This window comes from Mastigoproctus giganteus, chromosome 7 (genome assembly GCF_048544385.1).
Source record: "Mastigoproctus giganteus isolate SK-2022 chromosome 7, ASM4854438v1, whole genome shotgun sequence".
Classification (NCBI taxonomy): domain Eukaryota; kingdom Metazoa; phylum Arthropoda; class Arachnida; order Uropygi; family Thelyphonidae; genus Mastigoproctus; species Mastigoproctus giganteus.
The window spans coordinates 232,027,430-232,053,509 of NC_143581.1; the positions used below are offsets into that span (position 1 = coordinate 232,027,430).

Sequence of the window (26,080 nt, forward strand, 5' to 3'; positions counted from 1 at the left end):
AAGCATTTTGAGTTGCATTATTAGTTTTAGCCTTTCTGCTCTAGGATTGAGCAGAAAGGCTAAAATTTCTGCTCCAGGATGAAGCTGCTCCTATTAGATTGTAGCATATTTGAAGTTCTAATATGCACAGCTAAGTCAGTCTAGGCATCTGAAAAAATTCATACTAAAAATCTATCCAGAAACTGTTTCGATTGTGTTATTTGTGTTATACTCTCAATCAAACTGAAGAGGCTAATCAAGTCAACTATTATTAGCCGTTCACGCCTCAGTTCAGAGAGAGGGAGAGAGAGATGTTGCCGTACAGCATCCATTTTTTTTTTTTTTATGGCAAACCTCACTCATCGCAAATTGCATCTCGGCCTTCATTTATTGATATTTGTTTGAACTTTCGCTAGAAATATTACCTCTAAAAGCGATATTTAGCCAAAGTAAGGAGTAGTCACAATCCAGTCTTTGCTGTGATACCGTGTGCCACGTCCGATGCAACTTTGTCTGGATGAGCAGACATGCCACTCATGAGATAAGATTGTATGTTCTACTGATTAATTGTGTGTTCTACATGTTATAACCACTAGCCTTTGTTACGGGTGCTGCGTGAGTCATCGATCTATTTTTTATTAATGATAGTAGTGATTGCAATAAAGATATATTAATATTTAATTTGAATTCTGGTCCATACAGACTGGAACAAAATGCAAAGAAATATTTCGTTTCACACATAAGAGTCACTAGCGACGTCTTCGTCCAGTTCGTGACACACGTGGTGGGTGAGCTTTGTTTTCATGTTTGGGGTTGCACAGGTCATGCTCCTTCCGTTCTCTTGTCCAATCATCACCTTCACGGCCTTGGTCGATCCTCGGAGGCTCATGGTTCGGACACTAGTGTACGTGGAATAGGTATTGCAGCGACCATCCTCCCAAATTCGCTTCCGTGTCTTTACACACGGCAGCCGCCGATAGATCTGCGTAAACCCTTCGCGGAATTTGGAGTTCATCCAGCAGTAGATGACCGGATTGTACGAGGCGTGGCTCATGGCCAGCCAGTGGCAGACAAACCAGATGTAGAGGATGTGCTTGTGCTTCCAGATACTCTCGTCCTGGTCTGCGGCCACTATGAGGGTGTTGAGAGGGAGCCAGCAAAGAGTGAACACCATCACGACCGCTATCATCATCTTGACCATCTGAAAAGATAAGAGCACATCAGTACAAGTGATTATGCTGACTACTGTTACAGTATACTACGGAAATTTGAAAGGTGTGTGTTTATAGGAAAATTTCTGTTTGTTCTAAGATATCTTGAAAGTGGGGCAGGGAAGTTGACTTCGAGTGGTTAAAATTGTCTTTATTTGCGATGCCGCTTGGGTCCGGATGGCATCATCATATGAGTGCTGATGTTGGTTCAATAAAATTACCTAAATATGGTAATAACGATAGGTTAGTTCGTGGGTGAGGGGCAGTTGGATGAATATTATGAAGAATGTCAGATGAAATAAATTCTTCGTAGGTAAAGAAGTTAGAGCTGCTACGACCAGAATATAAATGACTCCGGTTATTCATTGAGCGAGTATATTGCCAATCAAACAAGATGGACGAATTCGTTGGATTAGTAGACTGCTATTCAACCAAGGTAGATCCGTTCATTGGCTCAGAATATCGATTGGCTATGGAAATCGTTCTTGAACATTGATTATGCGTTTCGTATTGATAATTTTAAAAAAGTTATTAGTACGACGTCGTATAGTCATAGCATGGGCAATTAATTTAGTGCTATCTTGCAACTGGAGTGTTCATTAAAAATATATTTTTTAACAAGTTCTCTTAATATAGTTTTATTAGAAAGTAAAAATATAATTCACTTTCGAAATAAACATAATTATCAGAATTATTAATAATATTTTTATATACGAAAGCATTTCAGTTTTTTTAGGTTTCAAAATTTAACAAACTACTAAATTCATAAGAGCAATTCAGATGGGGGAAAATTATGTTCATCAAATCATTCAGAATGTATTGTTGAGTTGCTTCAGCTACTACCAGAGCAGCATCAAGAGTTGAGTAGTGGCTTAGACGTTCTAAGGCTGTTTTCTGCATTACATGTAAAATCAGATGCCTCCGTCACAGACCAAGAAGCACTGGAGAATGCTGTAGATAACTGGTGAGTTTAAGTGGTACAAACCTGCTGTTATTGCTGCCCACACTGCAGGCCCCCATTTTATCTTGCAGTCTCTGAGGAGCTGGTCTAAATCGGAGTGACCAGTGTCAGTCAGATGCACGCCTTTTGTTTGTTAATTGAAAAGGGGGAAGGAGCCAGCACAAGCCTTGACATAAAGCTTACAATTTTCAACTATTCAAATGCGGTCAAGTAGAATTTGATATTTTTTTTTCCTGATCAATTAGGAACACAATGAGACTGAAAAGATTAGACTTCTACGTCTTTAAAAAAATAAGAAATAAAGCGCGCTTGATTGTTGTTGACACGAGAGAGCAACATTCCAGAGATGCTTTTCCTGTTCAGAACTTCCTAGTCATAAACAGTAAATAGGAATCCACAAAAACACGAGGGTTGCTATAGTTTCCTCTGTAGGATATGAGGCTAGCAGAATTACCATTGCTATGACACCAGTGTCACTGAGAAAAATGACTTCGCAATTGAGATTTTTCTGGAGCAGAAGACGAAAGCCGAGAAACAAAGGTGGGGAGTTTACAGATTTCAATTTTTATGCAACTTGATCCCAGAACGATGCCGTTAATGCTCACTTAGCGTGCAAATTATTGTTTGTGAGTTCCATGGTGGGCTGAGAAAAAACTGGTGAAGTAAAGTGCGATGAGTTGTTTATAGAAATTAAGAAAAACATAATACATTCCAGATAATAATTTAATGTTCAACTAGTATGAGATTTTAATATGGTTTCTTAATCCTATTTACAGCAGGACAACATTCATGAATTTACATATTGTGGAAAAAATGCACATCATACTTAGTGAATAAACCTTCCCATGTTTTAATGAAGTTTTAAGTCATTATCAGTAACTGAGAATACATAAAACCTTGCCGGGCCGTCAGATCTCTTGAATGTATAGATACAGAGTAAGAACGACATGGGAAGACCAATTCGGGCGTTTCCTGTACGAGATCAACACATTTATTACAATCATGCACAAATATAAAGTATAAGTTGGAAATCCCCATCTTTACCTAACTGAATAAACCTGTCAAAGCTCATGCACTATTATGTACTATTCAGAAAGTGAGAAATTACTGCGCAGTAATGATCTACCTTGACAAATATATCTTTTATAGAATAGTAGTTTAAGCAAACAATTTTTATTTTTAAATAATAGTTTTTTTTAATGTGCAGTGAGTTAAGTAAAAATTAATCTAATAACATGAGAGTAAATGAATTACAACTAATAGTATAGAAAAGATAAAAAAAAATATATAAATAAATAATCATAAACCAAGGTACATATTATCCTATAAAGAAGCCACGACATGACAAATATATCTATTTACTGTTGTTAGTTTAATTGATGTTGGGAGGATTTAAGGACCGTTCTTGAAAGTTTTTCTTTTTTGACCCGACTATGAAAACCAAAATAAGATCATGGGCCGGTCTTACAGTTTAATTCCTAAAGCAATATGAGCGTCGTAGTTTGGAGAATACGTCTTTCACAGGTGGAGAGTTTGTTTTTTTCTGAGATATGTTGGAACTTGATTCGTATTGCATCCGCAAATATGTCTTTCACTATGCGCCCATTAGACACAGGATAATATACCATGGAGTCTCTTTATCCATTGGCGCAAAACAGAGACCTCAGAATATATTCGCTCCAACTTTACTTCTGATTTTGTTCCAAATTAATGCCATCTCAGCGATGCTGGGTTGTAGTTTAGAAAGAAAAAAATATATATACAAATTTTGTGAACAGCGACTTTCCGAGTGGAAATTCAAACTCTTCACCAAACAAAAAAAAAAAAAAAAAAAAACGTAAAGCTATTATTTCGATTTCCGTTTTTGCAATTCTTAGTGCACTGTGCATTTTTCCATTAAGGGAAGACATGCGGTTTAGTGAAGTGCATTAGTAACAGTATAAAGAGGATCAGGAAACCATTCATGTGCATTAGCACCACATGCGGGGTTTTTTGGGAAGCGTGCAAACAATGGCATGCGGAAATCAAGGAACATTCCTTTCATGCATTTAAGAAATGATACTTGCAGAGGAGGATGGAGGTGCTTGTCTCGGGTGGAGGTGGCTTTGGAGGTGTTGGAGTTGATGGTGCTAGTGGCCGTTGGGGTGGACTGCGGGAGGAAATCTGGCAGGTGCTGCATCTGGACACACGGGAGCCACCTTAATACGTAGCAAAACCCGCTTCGGAATCGGGAGTTCATCCAGCAGTAGATGATTGGGTTGTAGCATGCGTGGCTCATGGCCAGCCAGTGACAGGCAAACCAGACGTAAATGATGCCTGGGAGGGAATAGATCTCTGGGTGTTCATCGCCTACCACAACTAGAGTATTGAGGGGAAGCCAACACAGGGAAAAGGCCGTGACACAGGTTATCATCATTTTTACCATCTGGAAGAAAGCAGCAAAGCAAGCAAGTCACTTCGATGTGGCAAAGAAGAAATCCACTGTAATGTGGAATACAAATTAGGATTGTTGCGTCATAACCAAAGTACGACTGGTAATCATCAAACTTTCAGAGTTTGCTAATATATTCGCTAGGAGAGTTTGTTGTAACATTCAAATCCGCATAATATACTACTACCAAATGTACACTAACCATCAAGATTAATTAAAATTCCTTACACTCTTTACTCTACGGGAAATATTTTATTGTTTAGAGATATGTTACAACATCCTTAACGGAACCTTAATCACTTGCACTGAGTTTGCAAGTGATCAATGCTCCGATAATGATGCTGTAACGCATTGCTGAACATTAAAGTATTTATTGTGGTGTAAAGAGTGCAATGAATTTGAATTAACTTTGATGGCTAACTCCCAAGAAGAAACAGTTCGTTCAAAGTCATAATTAAAAACACAAACAGTTATTTAGGTCAGTTACACCTGGAAACAACAGAAATTCATCTCTCTTACTATAGACGTGAATGTTCTCAGATCTGTGCTAGGTTGTCTCTGTAGAAAGAGAGAAGAAAATGCTTATAGGAGAGGCGGATGGAACCCCATTTAGCAATTAAGGGCAAGTTATTCTTTTGCGAATCTTTATGATCATTTAATTAGAAGAGTTAAGGGCAGCCCAGTCGTTATATGCACGTTTCGAAACATTTTATTTCCGGTGATATCGTCCCGTTGTATTTGAGGATAAGAGTAATAATAGATCAAACTTCGCTACTTATATTAAGAGGTGTTAATAGGTAAGAAAGCAGGCGCATCTCTTGCAGAGCCCAAGAAAAGTTTTACAAATAATTTTCCCATATTTTAACTGAAATTAAAAGAAGTAAGAAAATCGACTTACTTCTTTCACACTACTTAATTTCTGAATAACTTTAATGGATTTTTAAAACTTTTGTATCTGCACTATTAGAAATCTTTTATGATTACTATTCATATTCAGAATTCTTAATACACAGCTTTACTTGGGGTACTGAATTGGATCCAAATGTCCAGTTTACCATTCGTTAACAGCGTTTATTTTTAATTCAAGTAAAATTGTAGCTTACTCTGAGAAATAGGAAATTAAAATGACTTGCAAGGGAAAAAAAATTGTTCACACGCTGTGTTACCAAACATTGGAATATTAATAAATAAGTATATTTTATGGAAGTTGGTAGTTACTCAAATATTACTCAAGTATAAAGGACAGAAGAGTAGAACAGAAATATAAATGAAACCGTAGAAGGTAGGGGTGTCATTTGTAGTAGACATGCCAACGTAGAAACGAGCGAAAAATCTGAAAGTGGAGAGATGATGGGAATATGACAATAGTCTGTGTACGACCGATTTTGGAACTCAAAATTGTAACGGCCATCTTGAACAAAACATATGCAAGTACATGTTGATTATGTTAAAGCCCATAAAAGTTCTTCGCGTCATTGTGTTGGACCTTTTTAAATTGCAATACTGAAAATAGTTTTTTTTCAACAAAACAAAAGAACTGCAAGCCTTGGGTCGGTTTGTTGTTCTTTTGTTGAATCAGGAGTGATTGGCTGAAATTAAGTCCTAATTTCAAGTTCAACTGGGTTTCCTGGGTTAAAATCCATCCCTTGCCTGAGACCGACTACTTCAACAAATTTGCTCATAAAAATTCCTCGCATCTTTGACGGATTTCTTTTCGAACCCTTTTCTATCTGGTGCCGAATTACGGTGATTATATCCACGGGCTACCCTCACGGGTAGCCCGTGGATATGTGCATATTATATATCTACTCCTCGGTACGTTGGCCGTCTTGACGCTAATTATAAAGGAACTTTCCAACCAAATTTTATTGATTTGTATCTATTTTTAAAACTGTTGTATTCTTGTCTTTTATACCTTAAATGTCTGCCCATCAGTGTATACAGGTCTCGAGTACTTTTTTTTGTTAGTTGTTGGCGCATACAACTTCTGTGGCCATAATGCACCTCCCAAGGTTTTTTTTGTACTACTCTGATCCAAGCCGCGACCTTTGGGTTGCCTGGCAGGCACTTTACCCACCCGGCTAACTCGGTCGGCGTCTTGAGTACTGACCCCCCTTTCATGTTTTACCAATGTAACCTTTGATACTGATTTGTTTTTCAACTTTTTTAATTAAACTTTGACACAGTTATGATAACAAATAAATACTTACATCAAAATAAATACATAAACAAATCAGAACTTGTAGAGAGGGAACAAATATGTGGTATTAATCAAGCTCCAAAAGCTTGCTGGTTAGTAATGGTTAGACATTAAGGGATCACCGTCTCAAATAACTATTTAGTTCGGAAGACTTTTATCAGACTTCGAAGCAATAGGAACTGAACAACAGCATAACCTTAATTATCGTTCCCTCTCTTTACGACACATAAATTAAGTTCAACTAAAAGAAGGGAGCATCACAATCTAATTTGTTTCTGCACAAATTAGTTAATGGGTTGATTGACTGTTCTGCATTGCTCAGCGCTGTTAATTCTGCTGTTCTGTCGAAGAATAGCAATAAATGAGAAACCCTAATGTAGGTGCTAATTGCGAGGAATTTACATGATTAATCTGAAGCTTTCATTGAAAAATAATTCTATTTCAGATATCTTTTTTGAGCTTGAAAGAAGTATTTAATATTACTTTAATATGGTGCATATATTGCATACAATTTAAACTTATTGGTTTACTTTAAATTCACCGAGGATGACTGGTACTGTATGTATTATGGTTATGTTTCCTCACTTTGGCAGACTAAAGATACTGCACTAGATCACGCCACTGAAATACATGGTTGTAAGGATTCAAGAGACGGTCTAAGAATATAATATCTGTACATAAGTTTTCCGATTAGTGAATCGGAAAACTTCGATTATTTCCTTTAATTTTGTTTAATTCTTCTTATATCAGGTTTTGTTTCTGAAGTTACACGATGATTAGACTACTTTTCAATGCTAAAGTTAATGCACGGCATCGGGAAAAAAAAGAAAGTCAAACTCACGAACTGTCGCCTTGTATTGATTACAAAGTTCAGTTTTTACACGTTACAACTCATTTCTTGGATAAATTCTAGATTTTTGTTTAAATACTGCACTCCTTATACGCATTTATCTATAATTCTACTTTTTTTAAATACTCATGGAGATCCTCTCAAGCATCATCTACCACCCCGAGAGACTAGGAACTCGCTGATGAGATGAATGAAAGGCATCAAAGGAAATATCCATTGCCCGATATTTTATTATTTTTTTTTGTGAGAAACACAGAGACAGGCGTCATCAGGAAGATATCACTGTGCTCAAAACATCTCGCTTCACTTTACCCTCAGGGAATACAAGATGGTCTCATGGATCATCTTACCCAGAACGAGCTAAAACACATAGAAACTATTTTGTTCATTCCGTTGCTATGGTTACAGGTATCCCGAGTTAAAAAGCGAAATCATTCAAATTTGTTTTCATAAGGTTACCTTGACAACCAGAAGGCGAAACTGCTCAATTTCCTTATGTTTCTATGGTTACATGAAAAGTAGTCCACTTCCCAACCTAGAGTTGATGCGAAGCTTACGACAGATTTCTCATATTACGATTATGACAGACTATTGCTCGAACTTATACCGTACATCTCATTACTAGTTTTGCAGTAGATTAATTTTATTTCGTCCACTACAACAAACATTGTCTTTACACTCAGTAACAAAAATGAGCAGTTCATTTCTTTTCGTTTGCAGCTTGATTTTAATCATATATTAATCTAAATTCACATTTTATTTTAAAGGACTGTGTGCATTTAAGTGAAAGAATTAGCTCATACGTTAATATTTGCGAGGTACGTTTCTTTCAAGTAGGCTCCATAAAACACAATCGCAGAATATGAAGTCACTATAATTGAAATAGATACAAAAGTAAACAGAACATTTCCTTATGAAGAAAGACTTCGAATATGTGGGTTGCAGAGTTTGGAAACTAGACACCTTAGAGGAGATTTGATTGAGGTATTTAAGGCTCTGAGAGGCATCAGTAAAATGAATGAGGACAAAATTTTCAAGATTATAAATGATGCTAGAACTAGGGGACATAAATTCAAGTTACGGGGCAGGAAATGTTTAGATTGGACTGCAGGAAGTTTTATTTTAGCCAGCGAGTTATAAATTACTGGAATAAGTTGCCTTCATGGGTGGTAGAGGCCGACAGTTTGGGGAAATTCAAAGGTCATCTGGATAGTACTTTCGGGTAAGGGAAGCGCATAGGATGATAGGTTTAATTTCCTTTTTTTATTTTATTAATTATTATTATTTATTTATTTTATTTTATTTTATTATTATTTTTTTTTTATTATTTTTTATCATTGTTTTTTTTTTTTGGCTGGTGCAGCATAAGCCATAGGCTTTCTTGCACCATGCGGCCGTTACTAGTACTAATTTCATTAATATTATTTAAAATTTAACGTAATTTTATTTTAATATATGAGTAAAGCAAGTATCGTCTACTTAAAAGAATAGAATAGTCGTCTGTTGCGACAGTCGTACTGAGGTAATTTAAAATGATTTGTAATGTCTTCGTCAGCAATTTTAATTGTTGAATGGCAAGAACCCCAAGTTGGTTTAATCACTGTTCCCCAACACCCGTCGGTAAAGCCTTGAGTTCGCACCTCGTGAATGACACGAGGAATTTTTATGGGCCTTTTTCACGAAGTGGTCGATTCAGTCGGTCTCAGGCGAGGGTAGTATTTAGTATTGATTTTTTTTTTTTTTTAGGGAATTAAAGAAATTGGGTTACGGAATTATGGAAAACAGTGCTTGATGCACCGTTTTCCATAATTCTGTCGCATTCCTCGGTGGAGGATCCAAACTCGAACGGACCTTCCCACAGTCTCCCAAAGATGCTCCACAGGGTTCATGTCCAGTGAACGAGAAGGCCATGCCATGGGGGTAAAATCTGCAGAATACTCTTCGAATCATGTTCTAATCACCACGGCTCTGTAGGGAGGTGCATTGTCCTGCTGGAAGAGTCCATTGCCTTGTGGGTGCACGATGACCATGAAGGGATACAGGTAGTCTGCAAGGATGGACGCGTAACCTGGACCGTTCACAGATGCGTCTAGACGTACCAGAGGTTCCAACTTGTGTCAGTTGAACACGTCCCAGACCATTGCCGACTGTCCACCTGCCTGAACACTTCCTTGTTGACATAACGAGTGCAGCATAGCTTCGTGCGGTTTCCTCCAGATACGCACCCTTCCGCCCGCTCGAAATAACTGGAAACGGGACTTATCGGACCAGGAGACCCGTATGCAATCATCCAAGGTCAAGTGCCGATGTTCTTTCGCCCAGTTGAGGCGTAGACTCCTGTGTTTTGGTATTAACAATGGGACTCTGGTGGGTCGGCGGCTCCCATAACCTATTGCGGGTAATGATCGCCTGATAGTCTTGGTAGAGACGTTTCTGGCACCTCCCTCGTTGAAGTCGGCGGTGATTTGTGCCACAGTCGCTCTGCGGTTGGCTGAAACAATGCGAGACGGACGTCGACTGCCACGTTCATCCACCACCTTTCTCCGGCCACAGCGCTGTCCACGATGAGATGTTATTCCGTAAATGACCTATCCCGATACACTCTTGATACTCCGAACGGGAATAGTTCAATTTCTGTACTACCTCCGCGATAGGGTGACCCATACGTTGTGCACCCACTATCATCCCTCTTTCAAAGTCGGTTAACTCACAACGCTCATCCATACTGACATCGAATTACCGTCTACGTGAATGTTGTAATGCAGCGTACCTATATACCTGCCAAGCGATGGGTTTCCAGTAGGGAGAGGGGTGACAGCGTCGCGTTGCCCAAGAACTAGGTATTACACGAATTCTGTTCTTTCAGTGTGTAAGATTATTTTGTCACGTCTTGTCTTTCCCGCTATGCTCCTCATAAATCAGGCGCCTCCGTAGCCAGGTGGGCAGGAGCAGCAGTGCGTAGCACACGCTTCTTGATTAGACCGGGGTTCGAGCCCGTCACCACCAAATACGGAGGATGCGGAAAGGTCAAGGGAATGACCACCGCATATTCCCGGAGCAATATGGCCTTAGTTGCTAATGCTCCTAAAAACCAAAATAACTAACTCCTCATAAATCTCATTTCTGCTCCCTGAATTCTGCTTTCATCCTTTTTCCTCATAGTCCAAGTTTCAGATGCATACATCAGAATTGGTACGTAATAGGCGTGATATTTAGCCTTCTTACACTTCAGTGGTATGTTCCAGATCAGATCTCTTGTCTGCCTATAGAATTTCCCATCCGCTTGTATCCTTCTACTTATTTCTTCGTCTGTCATTCCAGTCTTTGTAATGTTGCTAGATACTTGAAGTTGTTAACCATTTTTAGCTCTTTGACTTCTTTTATCAAAATTGTACAAGTATTAAAAATCGTACAGGATTATTGCCTATATTAAAGTTCTCAATTAAAATACTTTCGATGCGTAACGGTTTTCAGGTAGGTTGAGAAAAACATACGCTTAACCCAATCGACATGTTAGTTCATAATAAAAACTACTTAGTTTTATTCGCTCTCTGTACGATTGTGCGCGTCGTTTTTTGGGGGGGGGGAGGCAAAACGGATCATTATACAGTGATTCAAATTTTAATTGCTGAATGGAAAGAACCCCAAGAAATTCGTAACATAATGTTGGGTGAGTATGGCGAAAGTTGAAACTCAAAACCCACTGTCGTGGATTGATCATGAGATCAGGGGTAAATGTCTCTGTAAACAAAGTTGACCCTAGATTTGTGTAGGAAAAGTAACGCTAACCGTTTTATTCAACCACCTTGGCCTTTTGCTATTAAGATTCCAAAGAACCTAATGGCAACACAGGGTCAGTCTAAGCTTTCTTGGCGCCCAAGAAGAATATTTTCAATTGCGCTCTCCAATATTGATTAGTAATAGCAAACTCATCTTTGCTGCAAACATTATATAGAAGTAGTCAGATAAGTTTATATATTATATATTTTCCCCCTCTGTTTATAAATGTGATTAATTTTTATTTCTGTTACCAATGAAGGATTAATTTTTTTTTCAATGATTTGAAGGACTTTCCCGCGTAATCTTGATTTTATGTATTTAATTTTTAAAATTCAACAAAAGGATAAAAAAGTAGGACTCAATTTAAAGAAATTCTAGGAAATGCGTACTGATATTTACATAAATACGTGACTTATACGTAAAACATTATGTGGAATGAATGCAAATATGAGGTTGCAGAGCAGTGATTACAGAAAAAATAAATAAAAATTATGAGTAATTTTGCATAAAGTTATGCAAAAAACGACGTGGGTACAAAATGTTACGAAGAATAATATTGTCGGCTTCGATTTTAAATGTATGTAGTCAGATTAGATATAACCGATAAAATATAAATTGGTTAATGTTGGCCGTTTTATATTTAAACATTTTATAAAGTATTTTTAATTGAGCCTGTGAAAAAGTTCAGAGAAAATGTTTTCTTTAGTTAAAAAAAGCAAAATGTTTTGTTGTTACATGGGTTTTTGTTGAAAAATTTACAAACAAAAAAAGAAGCTATGTACACCGAAAGGACAGAATTCATGCGATATCTAGTTCCTGGGCAACACGACCCTGTCACGCCTCTCTCTAGTGTACGAACCCACCGCTTGGCAGGTATATAGGTGCACTGCATCACTGCATTCACGTCGGTAATTCGATGTCAGTATGGATAAACGTCGTGAGTTAATCGACTTTGAAAGAGGGATGATAGTGGGTGCCTAACGCATGGGAATGAATCGTGGACAGCGCTGTGGGCGAAAAAACGTGGTGGATGAACGTGGCCGTCGACATTTGTCTCGCACTGTTTCAGCCAACCGGAGAGCGACAGTGGCACAAATCACCGCCGACTTCAACGAGGGAGGTGCCAGAAACGTCTCCAACAAGACCATCATGCAATCATTAGCCACAATAGGTTATGGGAGCCGCCGACCCACCAGAGTCCCATTGCTCACACCACGACACAGAACTCTACGCTTCAACTGGGCGAAAGAACATCGGCACTGAACCTGGGATGATTGGAGATGGGTCTCCTAGTCCGACGAGTCCCGTTTCCAGTTATTTCGAGCAGACGGGAGGGTTCGTGTATGGCGGAAACCGCACGAAGCTATGCTGCACCCGTCATGTCAACAAGGAAGTGTTCAGGCAGGTGTACGGTCGGTAATGGTCTGAGGCGTGTTCAACTGGCACACGTTGGGACCTCTGGTACATCTAGACGCATCTGTTAACGTCCAGGTTATGTCCATCCTTGCAGCCCATTTGCATCCCTTCATGGTCATTGTGCACCCACAGGGCACTGAACCCTTTTAGCAGGACAATGCGCCTCACCAGAAAGCCACAGTGACTAGAACATGGTTCGAAGAGCATTCTGCAGATTTTACCACCATGGAATGGCTTCCCCGTTCACTGGACATAAACCCTGTGGACCATCTTTGGAATGCTGTGGAAGGTCCGTTCTAGCTTTGGATCCACCTAGGAATGCGACGGAATTGTGGACATTGGTGCAGCATTCAGGATGGAAATATTCGTGGAACGCTTTCATGAAATTTAATTTCACTCAATGGCTCGCCGTGTGACTGCCCTTATCCGGGCGAAACGTGAGCCTACCCGGTACTAAGTAGATAAACTATGATTTCTGTCAACTCAGTGTACTTACTTCACAATAGTCTTCTCCCATGTTCTTCCACACTATCACCTTACGTACACTAAACAATAAAAATCTGCTCACTATAGAACACTGTTCTCTATTCTTTTTAATCCATAGAACTTCGAAGATTGTTTACTAATAAGCTTCACGTCCCTTGATTTCTCAGAATTCCTACAGATCCAGAATAAGGAACTTCCTTTGAATATGTTTCATTGTATTCAGGTTTAATTGTGACCTTTCGGCATTGAAATACTTTGAATTCGTTTTTATTCAGTGATTTGTCTGGTCTGACAACAAAGCCAAATCTAATTTGGCCAAATCTAGACTTTTTTTAACTGTTAAGATATACAAGAAGACGAAAATATAAATAGTGATATTTTGTTTCTGAGTATTTGTGTTTGAGTATTATTTACAGAACTATTCTTATAATATTGTCCTTGGCGCTCCCAGTGCCTCGGCGTAGTTTGCCTGTATCTTGGGCCGGTCCTGTGCTAACATTATCTCAGAATGGTATGCAGAAGTATTGAACAACCTGCGCTTCAACTGCAAGCCACAAGGAAAAGTAATAGAAGGAAACATCCTTCTTCATGATAACGAAGCTATTCCGGCTTTGTTTCCAAATTTGCTGTGAAAAGCACTCAACCACCTTGTGTACAAGTTAGATTTGTTATCGTATGACTTTCATGTTTTCGATCCTTAAAAAGAAAAAATAAACCTTTAAGAGGACATCATTTCAAATTGGATTCTGAAGTCAAAACAGCCATCGATGAAACCGTTCGAAATGGAACAGAAAGACGTTTTAAGATGGAATGTAAGGATATGATAAAAGTGACGTTTTAAAACATTGAACAAACTTCTTACATATATATATAATGAAGATCTTAATATTTTTCTGCATGAAAAGATAGACATCTTTCCGAAGACCAGCTAACCCGGTCATGGTACGAAAAAAAAATCCACCAATTTGCTTCCCGACTCGACGAAATTCGGAAACACTGACAACCAATGTAATATCCACGAAAGCTGTTTATGCTTAAGAGTTACTGAAAACAAATGTTAATGAATGTGGTGGAAGCAGAAGAACCTTACCGTTTCTTATGTATCGAGGCTTTAATGTCAAACAACGTTAACTACAAAATTGCATTTTTGTTTTAAGTCAATTTTAGTTTTACTTTATACAAATAACGATGCATATCATGTCATAGAACTACATCCCTCTAGTACTTTAAAAGTTAGCTTGGGCTATAAGAAAATTTCCGTTGAACCAAGAAAATATCAAATTATTATTTTTTTTTTTGGTTAATTAAAAAACGTTTACTACAAAATGATTTTGTAGTTAACGTTGTTTGACACTAAACCCTCGATATACGATGGATTGTTTGAAAGAAATTTCTCGTTCACTGATAGAAAACTGCTAGAGCTTTGCGTGCAACATGTTTTCCGTGATGACATTCTTGGATGCGGACTTACTAAACGTACGTTTTTTTTTGTACTAAGTATGAAAACAGAGGAAGTAAACAGTTAACTAGTTATTACGACGAAAGGTGCAGTTAACAATTTGACATGCCTCCGAAAAAAAAAAAAAAAAAAAAAAAAAAAAGGAGGCTACAGCGCTGTTTATCATTTCTCTCTGAAGTGTTGGGCAGAAAAATCAAAAGTTTTTCTGTCTCAAAGAGCATTCCATTTGAAGTGTAGTCATGCGGAGTACAAACAACAAGATATTTTTATCTTCCTTTAATCATCTCTGCTTTACGTACAAGCGGAGAGGCTCTTTAAAATGTTATGACGTCATCCGTTTTGTTGGAATGATGAACGAACTTTAAGGGTTATGTACCCCGCCATGCATGAACTGGGCCAGATGGTTTTTCGCTGGAGAAAGGCCTTTTTGAACAGCACATGGTGAGAATCCAACCTTGGAGAAAGTTTAGATTCCAGTTCGCTCAGTTGCACACAAACATTGACGTGACGCCCACTTCACCAGCACCAGAAATGCTTTCAGATTCAGCTGAGTAGAAATCTCGGCGAGTTCGCAAATAAAAACGACAAAACAGATAAAAGGACAACCGAAAACAACAAAACTGTAAATAAAAAAATAAAACTGTAAATGACAGACAGACCAACGAAAAAAAAATGCCAAAAAAAAAAAAACAGACTGTTCAGCAAAGTCAAAATTACACTACACTGACCAAACAATAGGAAACTTTACTCAGCGTCAAATCAGGCAGCCTTTCTTTCGTAAGTTTGGGGAGCGGCATGAATTCTGTAAGGTGTTTTAGTGCATTTTGGTGTAATTGTAAACATTTATTTCAGTAAAATATCGCGTAGCTCCGACAAAAATGAAGTAAGAAGACTTCATTGCCGAATAGCTCTCCAGCATATCCTACACATTCTGAATAGGATTGAGATCAGATGAATGTGGGAAACAGGGAGGATGGAGAATATCCGTGGTGGCATGTTCTCCAAATCATCCTTGCACGAGTCTGGCACGACTAGGAAACATTGAATAGCAGCGATCCTCTGGTTGGAAACAACTGGTTTCATTATCATCCATAAAGTGGCCATCATCTTCGGGATAAAAGTAACATTGCAGAGTGCAGTAGATCTAATACAAATTTGAGGTATATTACGTGGGTGACATTCGACCTTCCACCGATATCAACGGACGCACCTAGTCCATGCTAAAAAAACATTCATTATACCATGATACCACCTCCAGATGCTTGGATTGTCTTATCAAGGCAAGCGAGGTCCATCGCCTTGTGAGATTCTCGTCACACTCTTTGCCTACCATCAGTGTAAAACAAAGTGTATAATGATTCGTTTGATCACATGAATTTCTTCCACTATCCAATAACGACATTCTCGGCACCACCACTGCAAGCGCATTTTTCTATTTTTCTCCGAAAAGTGGCTACCGAATAGGCAGGCGACTGCCAATACCCAATTTCTTTAATTCCCTGCGGGATGAAATAGGGCAGTTCTGGGCTTGGTTGAAATCAGATGGGCCTTATGGCTAGCACAGTTGGTAGAATCGCCATCCTCCCCCACACCGGGTGAAAAACAGCTGAGTTCGAGTCCCGGAATTTTTATGAGCCTTTTTCACAACGTGTCTGAGTCAGTCGATCTCAGGCGAGGGTAACTTGGTTTTTCACCGGGAAACTCGGGTTTTTCATCCAGTAAACAGAAAATCGACCAGAGAACATACGCAATTTACAGACAGTGTATACGGAGCAATATGGCCTTAGTCGTTGATACTCCTAAAATCCCACAACAACAACAACAACAACAACAATTCAGATGTTATTTGCTGCAAACTAGATGCAATATTTTTCTGCACAGTCCTCCTTAGAGTACGACGGCTTCACTCTTGAAGTATTGTTTTTCTCCCATATTTACTCCTCTGAGATGTGGAAGAAATGCTTGCTTTCCAGTCATTAAAAATCTTTCAGATGGATGCTTCTGAGAAACAGCTATGTTTTTCGTTTTTTGAATCTTGGCTCATGCTAAACATGCTCCCCACGATAATGTCTTTTGCAAAGTCTGAGAGATCACGCGCTTTCCTCATTCTAGCTTGAGATTACTGCAGTCGAATAGCCTGTGTAGTCTTTATACTCAAGAGGCATCACACACCTCATTATTTTCTTTGCATCTATTTGCATTTCTTCTATCTGTGACTGTCTGTTGATACGGTTTAAGTAAAGTACTGTAATGGCAATTAAGCATAAATAAATATGGGATATTTAATACATTGAGTGGCTACTTGGCTACTTTGTTTGGTACATCTACCTCTTTTTATAAAATGGAGTAGTCGTTCAGTAATAGCATCATATGTTCCTACCATTCGGTATAAAGCAAGTGGGCATCTTTATAAGGATAGAGCTGTGTACAAATTTAGTGGAATAATGGGCAAGACGAAATATTTAGGTGATTTCGAAGGCGAGTTGATGGTAGTCGACGCCAAAGGCACCGTTATGAGTATCTCGGAAAGTGCAATTCTGTGTGTTTTGCCGTATGACTGTGTCTCAACTGTATAGAGATTGGTCCAATAACCAAATAACATCCGACCGCAGTGAACCTCTGGTCGGGAACAGCTCGTTAACTAGAGGCCGGAGGAGGCAGGCAAGAGTTGTGCACTGTAACAGAACGGGCGCAGTGAAGCGAATAACAATTTAATACAACAGTGGTAACCAAACAGTCATGTCCGAACGCACACCTCATGGTGCCTTGTTGCGAACCAATCTGGATTCCCTCCTGTTAAAACGAGAGGGTAAGGCTCAAAACGCCAACACTGGACAGTGCAAGATTGTTTGCCTGACGAGCACTGGTTCGTGCTGATTGGTGCGCCAGAATATGGGGAAATCTGCATGAATCCATCCTGCCGGGTGTGAATAATATATTTTGTGTACCTGTGAATGAGTTCTTCCAATAGAATAATGCACCCTGTCATAAGACCAGAACTGTAAAAGCTAGTTGGTTCCAGGCATATGAGAATGAATTCACCTACTGAAGTGGCATTTCCAGTCTCGGGATTTCAATCCAGTTGAGATCACTTGTGGGATGAGGTGAAACGAGAAATTCCGAGTCCATATCTACAACTATACAAATTGAAATCATGTCAATATGGACCGGCTGCCTTATGGCATGAAGGATTCAGAGCAGCCTGGATTCTTCATGACGAAAGACCCAGCCTGTTCTGAGGGCTAAATGGAGGAAAAGGAACTACTAGCCAATAAATAGCCATTTTTTTTTTTTTTTTTTTTTTTGGTAGTTGTTGGCGCATAGGCTTCTGTGGCCATAATGCACCTCCCAAGGTTTTTGCAGTACTTTGATCCAAGCCCGAGGCGGGAATCGAACCCGCGACCTTTGGGTTGCCAAGCATAGCCATTTTGTGTTAACATTTGACGTGGAAGAGCCCTGTCTGTTGTTTCGTTATTTTGGATTTTACTATCGTATCAGCTGGTTTAGCTGATATCAGGGGCTTAGAGGGGAACAGGTATCCTGTGTGTTATCAGACACTCAGCCTAAAACACTGATCGATCCAATATCTCTCTATTACAGAAGATTTAGGAGAAGTCCGGTTGGCCTGCCTCCCTAAAATCCACTCATGCACACCTTCTCGATGGTAAGCCCTGTTACGTCACTTAGGTGGCAACGAACGTGTAGAGTGGTTCTCTTCAAGACGCCTGATCAGCGTGAAGAGGAAAAGACCAAACTCTCCAGCATATGAAAGCACGACGAAACAAATGGCCCTCAGTCCCCAGCAGCTTTCACTCTCCCTCTTACGGCAGCGAGAGGATCAGAGTGGAAGCAGAGGGTGCTAAGAATCTCTGGGTACGACCAGGCTGCCATGTACGGAAACTGAACTTGGCCTGTTATAACGTAAAAACACTCATCGGTGAAAACAGGATATTAGAGCTGGAAAAGGAATTAGAAAATGTGAATTGGAATATCATCGGTTTGGCTGAAACAAAAAGAAGAAATGAATCACTTATAAGTTTATCAAGTGGAAATCTGCTGTACACCAATGGAAACAGTGAAAGGAGTGAAGGTGGAGTTGGGTTTCTGGTCCATAAAGATTTTAAAAACAACATTTTGGAATTCAAAAGTACATCACCAAGAGTGTCAAGACTAATACTCAAGATTTCTAAGAGGTACAAGCTAAAGATTATAATGATTTATGCACCAACATCGAGCCACGATGATGAAGAGGTTGAAGAAATGTACACTGAAATTGAGAGTCTTCTAGATGAGCAGAAAACCCACTACACTATTATTATGGGAGACTTCAATGCTAAGGTTGGAAAAAGACAAAACAGCGCAGAAAGGAGAACTATAGGAAATTTTGGAATTGGTGAAAATGAAAGAGGTGAAAGACTTGTGGAATTTGCAAAATCTCAAGGACTGTCAGTAATGAACACTTTTTTCAAGAAAAGGGTTAACAGAAAGTGGACATGGAAGAGTCCAAATGGATTAACAACTAATGAAATCGACTTCATCCTCACTAACAGAAGATATATTGTGAATGATGTTACTGTCCTGAATAAGGTAAATGTTGGAAGTGATCACAGAATGGTAAGATGCACACTTGATATAGATGTAGGAAAGGAAAGGAAAAAACTGACTCGAGTAAATAATACAAAGGTCTTTGAGATAACAGAAGAGGAGAAAAAGCAGTATGTACTGGAACTTAAGAACAAGTTTGAGCTTCTGCAGACTGCTGAGGACCAAGATATCAACGAGGAATATTACAACTTTTTGAAAGTGATAAAGCCCAAGAAACCTATAGGGAAAAAAGAAATCCAAAGAAGAAAAAATTAGTCAAGAAACACTTGTCATGATGAACCGAAGACGACAAATGAAAAGCAAGAAAAACACTGACAGGGAGAAAATTGAGTATACTGAGTTATGCAAAGCCATTACAAAGAGACTCAGAGAGGACATAAGAAGATTTAACACAAGAAAAGTAGAACAAGCATTAAGGGAAAACAAAGGATTTAAATCAGCAGCCATGAGCAGTAATACAGAAAGACAAATGATACTGAAACTGAACTGAAGAATAGCGATGGTGTACTTATAAACAGCAGAGAAGGCATAATTCAATTAGCAGAAGACTACTATAGAGAATTATACAAGGAGCAGGGGAATGATGCCAGCAGTGGGGAAGATGGATTGCAAAGTAGCAACACATACGACATACCCAATATTCTTCCTGATGAGGTAGAACATGCATTGAAGAAAATGAAGAATCAGAAAGCCCCGGGGAAAGATGAAGTTACAGTAGAGTTGTTAAAATTGGGAGGAAGAGACATAACACAAAAACTGGCAAGGCTCATCACGAGGCGCATTAGAAAAGGTGTGACGCCTAAGCAGTGGAATAATGCAATCATAGTTTTGCTGCATAAGAAAGGAGATAAATCAGAAATTGGAAATTATAGACCAATTAGCTTGTTATCCCACATCTACAATTTGTTCACAAGGGTCATTACTAACAGATTAGAAAGAATACTTGATGAGAATCAACCGAAAGGGCAAACTGGCTTTAGGACAGGATTCTCAACTATGGATCACCTTCACGTAATATCACAGCTAATGGAGAAAGCAAATGAATATAAAACACCATTATGCCTGGCATTTGTGGATTATGAAAGGGCATTTGACCCCATACAGCATAAGGCAATGTTTCGGGCACTGGAAAGACAAGGCATTGACACCCCATATATTATGATTTTGAAGAAAATATATGAGAGTGCTACCTCCTTTATTAGACTAGACAAAGACAGTAGCAAATTTAAAATCGAGAAAGGAGTTCGACAAGGAGACACAATATCTCCGGAGTTGTTTACTGCTGCCCTTGAGGAACCTTTCAGAAGATTAGACTGGTCGCAGAAAGGAGTCAATGTGAACGGAGAGTACCTAAACCATTTACGATTTGCAGATGACATTGTGGTCATAAGCCATGATCCCAAAGAATTAGAGGAAAATCTTAATCAGTTATGCACAGCTAGTAAGGATTTTGAACTAAAGATGAATATGGCTAAAACAAAAGTAATTATGAACAAGTATGCCACGGAAAGGGAAATAATGATTGAAGGAGCAGTAATTGAAAAGGTGGAGTCATATACTTATCTGGGACAAGTTATTAGCTGTAATAATGATAAATGGCTGGAAGTCAAGAGAAGAATAAATTTTGGATGGATAGCATTCAGGAAATATAGTCACATACTGAAGAGCAATATCCCAGTTTGTCTGAAACGTAAAATAATGAATCAATGTATACTCCCCACCATGACTTATGGAAGTGAAACTTGGGCACTCACCAAAAGAATGGAAGAGAAGCTGAGAACTACACAGCGAAGAATGGAACGAATCATATTGGGAATCAGACTGTTAGATAAGAAGAGAAATACATGGATTAGGCAACAAACTGAAGTAAAGGACATTCTTATCAAAACTAAAGAACTAAAATGGTCTTGGGCAGGACACATAGCTCGAAGACACGATGACAGATGGACTAAGAAAATAACAGAATAGTATCCAAGAGGAGCTAGAGGAAAACCTGGAAGACAAAGGCAGAGATAGATAGATGAAATTCGTGAGTTTGTGGGTAGTAAATGGATGGCCAGTGCTCAAAACAGAAGGAACTGGAAAGTTGCTGGAGAGACCTTCATCCTGCAGTGAATTGAAAATGGCTGATGATGATGATGATCAGCTGGTTATAACGCACCAAAAGTCTGGTCATAAAAATAACAAAAAAGAACAACAATTTTGATAATAACCTCACTAAGAGGTTGTAACGCATATTCAGAATTAGAATAACAAATGTGTGTGTGTGTGTGTGTGTGAGTGAGTGAGAGAGAGAGAGAGAGAGAGAGAGAGAGAGAGAGAGAGAGAGAGAGAGAGAGAGATCGGAGCGGTACACAGACCCCGTCCTCATCATCGAATACTCTCAATGAAGAAATCAATGAAGCCATAGAAACTGATATTAATACAACAATGGTGCATAGGGAGTGCATAGCGTCGCACGCAAATCAAACATAACAGCATCCAATTCATAGCGTCGACTTGTCTGGTACACAACCTATCGTAGTTTGAGGTCAATGAAAATTTAAATTTTTTACATATCACCTGAGTTTGGCGCATTATAGCCTTAGTTGCTAATGCGCCAATAAAAATGAAACAAACCAAACCAAACCAATCGTCGTTTGTTTCCTGGAACTTCTAAAAGAAGCTGTGTTATGGAGTGACGAATCATCGCGCACTTTTTCCTATCTGATGGTGGTGCTTGAGTTTGGCTGATGCTTGGATAACGTTGTTTACTCAAAATATGAAGTTTGGGGGGGGGGGGCTGTGAACATCTCTGGTTGTTTTCTCGATTTAAGGTTGCACCATTGTTCATCTTTCCTGGAAAAATGAATGCCAAGGAGCACTTACATTCTGGAATAATTTTGCTCCTCCTGGGGTTAGGGCTCTCTTCTGTTTCAGCATCATTGCTGTATACACTCTGCGTATATAGCAATGATTCTTTTAACAATTGTATTTTTCGGCTTATAAGACGCACTTTTTTCCTTATATATACCTTAAAAAATCGCGCACCGCCTACTGAGAAGATGATTCGCCAATGGAGGAAGTTTTATTATAAGAAGCTGATAAAACAAAGCACAAACTTCGTAAATGACCACATTTCTAAGAAAACATGTAGTTGGATAATGGAACTTAGAGAGGTGGGTATTTTAGTGAGTACCAAAATGATAATATTCGAAGCACGGAAACGAACAGCTGATATTGGGATACACGACTTTAAAGGAACTGAATCTTGGTGTTATCGCTTCACGAAAAGAAACGGGTTAAGTTTACGCACAAGAAGTAGAACAGCCCAGAGATTGCCTGCTGAGTACTAACAGAAAATATTAGATTTCCATAAATGTGTCCTTAATGCTAGAAAACAAAGCAACTACGAACTTAGCCAAATCGGAAATATGGATGAAATTCCGTTGACTTTTGATGTGCCATCCAATAAAACCGTAAATCTGAGAGGGTTTACCTGTTCTCACCGTGACATGTGCGCTCTCAAGATGGGGAGAAAGGCCGACTGCTAAAACACAGGGATTCATAATGTTTTGACTGGACAGTGTATGAATGTATATACAGTATATACAGGGTGTTTCAGTTAAACGTTTCAGAACTTCTAAGAGGGGTAGGGTACATCCTGACAACTCGAAATCATATAGCAATGTGGGGTCGGAAATGCTTTCCTGAAGCGGTGTTGTACACAGAAGCACCATAAAGAAAAGAGACCGTAAGTGAGAAATCGTTTTAATAATACATGAAAAGAAGCAAAAGGTACATGGATTAAAGTAAGTGTTCGAAGTTTCTTCCACGGGCTACAATGCACGCCTCACATCTCCGACGCATGGACGTCCGAACATTCTGGAATACTCCAGGCGAATTTCGAATTTCTTCGGCAGCTACTGCGATTCTTGCAACCAGCTCCTCAGCATTGTCAACAGGGGTGTCATAAACTAGCGATTTCATATGACCCCAGAAATAAAAATCAAGACATGATAGGTCGGGTGACCGAGCAGGCCAACGCACGGGACCACCACGTCCGATCCACTGTTGACCAAATGTGACATCCAGGTAGTTACGAACATCTCCGCTATAATGGGCAGGGACTCCATCGTGTTGGAACCACATTGTCTGTTGCGTCGATGCAGAAATCTGTTCATCTCTCAAAAGTTGTGGCAATACTTGCTGCAGAAAGATCAAGTAGATAGGTCCGGTTAGACGACACGGTAACACGTAAGGTCCGATGAGGTGATCTCCCATAATACCGGCCCATACATTGACCGAAAATCGAATCTGTGCTGCACGACGTCGCACGACGACTTCTGTGTACAATACCGCTTCAGGAAAGCATTTCCGACCCCACATTGCTATATGATTTCGAGTTGTCAGGATGTACCCTACCCCTCTTAGAAGTTCTGAAACGTTTAACTGAAACACCCTGTATAAATATTTTCATTTCAGTTGGAATAGGAGTACCACGAAAGGTAGCTTTTCTTAGGGAAGATATTTTTTGAAAATTTCGGGAGGTTTATTCTGAGCCCAAATAGCGTTGAATAGTATGCCATTTGTTATAGCTATTTGGGCTCAGAATAATCAAAGGGGTTGGAAGAGCTGCTTATCAAAAGCAGCCTCAGCCAAATAAAAGCTTTCCCAGATTCAGAACTTACTAAATTCCATGCTTGCATAGAATCTACATGGGCGAGAAGTAGGTGGATGAAAAGGTAAAAATGAGGGTGGGTATACTACAACCAAAGTGATTGTGAAGATTATTTAGAGAGTCTCAACATACAGTGGACTGGGCTGCTCGCTTAGTGTGAATTTCAACTGTTGTGTTTTGTTGTTGTTGTTGTTGTTTTTGGTTTTTAGGAGCATTAGCAACTAAGGCCATATTGCTCCGGAATATGCGGTGGTCATTCCTTGACCTTTCCGCATCCTCCATATTTGGTGGTGACGGGCTCGAACCCCGGTCTAATCAAGAAGCGTGTGGTACGCACTGCTGCTCCTTCCCACCTGGCTACGGAGACGCCCTGTTGTGTTTTAAAATATGATATATGCTCTACAACGTCATCTAGTTTTGAACATAGCAAATATACCCTAGTCCTATTCTCTCTGTCCTTACACGACATATTTCCTGATTCCCTGACAATAAAGTCACCGACAATAACTACCTCCTGTGGGACCAGGTTTTCTGCCTTGGGCATTGCCACTGTGTTGCCTGGCGTTGAGTTGTCAGCTGACAGCTTCATAGATCCTATTTTAATTCCTTCGAAGGCATCCACCCGACTCTCATAAACGCCCATCAGAACGCTGAGTTAGCGCCAAATTTATTCACACACACACTCCGCACTAAACCACACAAATACATCTCCCCTCCCCCTAGCTCTATCATGCCCTGTTCCAGAAAGGTCTGCAAACATAGCATTTATTTATTTATTTTGAGCTCTGTAGTTTGAGGTTTGATAATACTTGGGGAACACCTTTGCATTTCTCTCCATTAAAACATGGCTGCCACTTTTCTGACCAGCATTGCTTGAAGCCTATGCAAATACTCTTGAAGGGGCACTTTTTTGGCGCTTATCATTAACTACTCTCACAACGTTCACACCATCTGCAAATTTTTACATCACGCCCTATAGCCTTCATCGATGTCATTTATGAAATCATACGTAATGGTCGTCGCAGACCCGATCTTGGGAGGATCCCACTTCCAACCTGAAGAGTTACAATTAATTACAGCCCTCTACCTCTTACTCTGTAGCCACCTTCTGCGATCCACCTTGTACTGTATTGTTAATAGTGATACTAAAATGGTTGCCACCAGGTATTATAAAGGGGTGTATGAGTGTGTGTTCATTTGTTCTTTCTGTTTCACCTAATTTTTCACTGATGAAAACTTGGTAAGGTTCGAAACTGGAGCGTTTTTGGTCAATAGTCAGCAATTCATAACCTGGTTAATTCTTGCTCTGTTTTAGCGTGTGCCGAACTCTAGACTTTATTCAAAGTATATTTAGTTTCCGCATTTCTGAGTGACACCGCGATACTCTGACGCACACCCACAGATATTGTACCATATTTCGTTTTGCACATCTCCCCACAACAGGATTTGTGATAGACTCTTGCAACCAACAGAGAGTCTACTGTCTGAGTTATGCTAAGCACTGTAAAAATTTAGTAGATCCAATTCCTGTCTAGGTGGGACGAAATTTTAATGAAATTTTTTCACATCGTGGCGAAATTAGTCATCCGAGGCAAGGGTCGCATTTTATTTTCTCTCTCACAGGGAATTTTATTTTTTATCGGGCAACAAGCAAACGTACAATAGAAAACACGCAATATTCAGACCAGTTAGCCGTCTCGGTGAAAATTCTAAACGGCTTAATGTGATAATTCTCACGTTGATGTAATATTGCATTATTTTGCAACTCTGCGATTTTGAAATGTATTCTTGACTTCTGTTGGTTAAGAAACTTTATTTATCAAAACAGAACCTGTGATAATGATATCTTTCACTGTGCTTTTTTTAACCGGAATCTGTCAATTGAAATATGTGGCAGATCATCCATTCTGTGGGAGATCATTCATTCAAAACTGCTCATTGTGATTGAGGTGTTTAAGGCCTTGAGTGGACCGAGTAAGCTAAACGTTGATGGCAATCTTCCTCTTGCTCAAACTACGTACATGAGGGGATATAAATTCAAA

General features: G+C 39.3%; 1 protein-coding gene across 1 annotated transcript in view; it reads right to left on the bottom strand.

The window, feature by feature from the left end:
• Positions 1-711: 711 nt before the first annotated feature.
• Positions 712-26,080, bottom strand: part of RYa-R (RYamide receptor) — a 288,646-nt gene continuing 263,277 nt past the window's right edge. The window contains exon 3 of the mRNA XM_090377477.1: positions 712-1,180. Within this exon, the coding sequence (XP_090233603.1) occupies positions 713-1,180 (468 nt within the window). The 3' untranslated portion in view covers position 712. The remainder of the gene's footprint in view (positions 1,181-26,080) is intronic.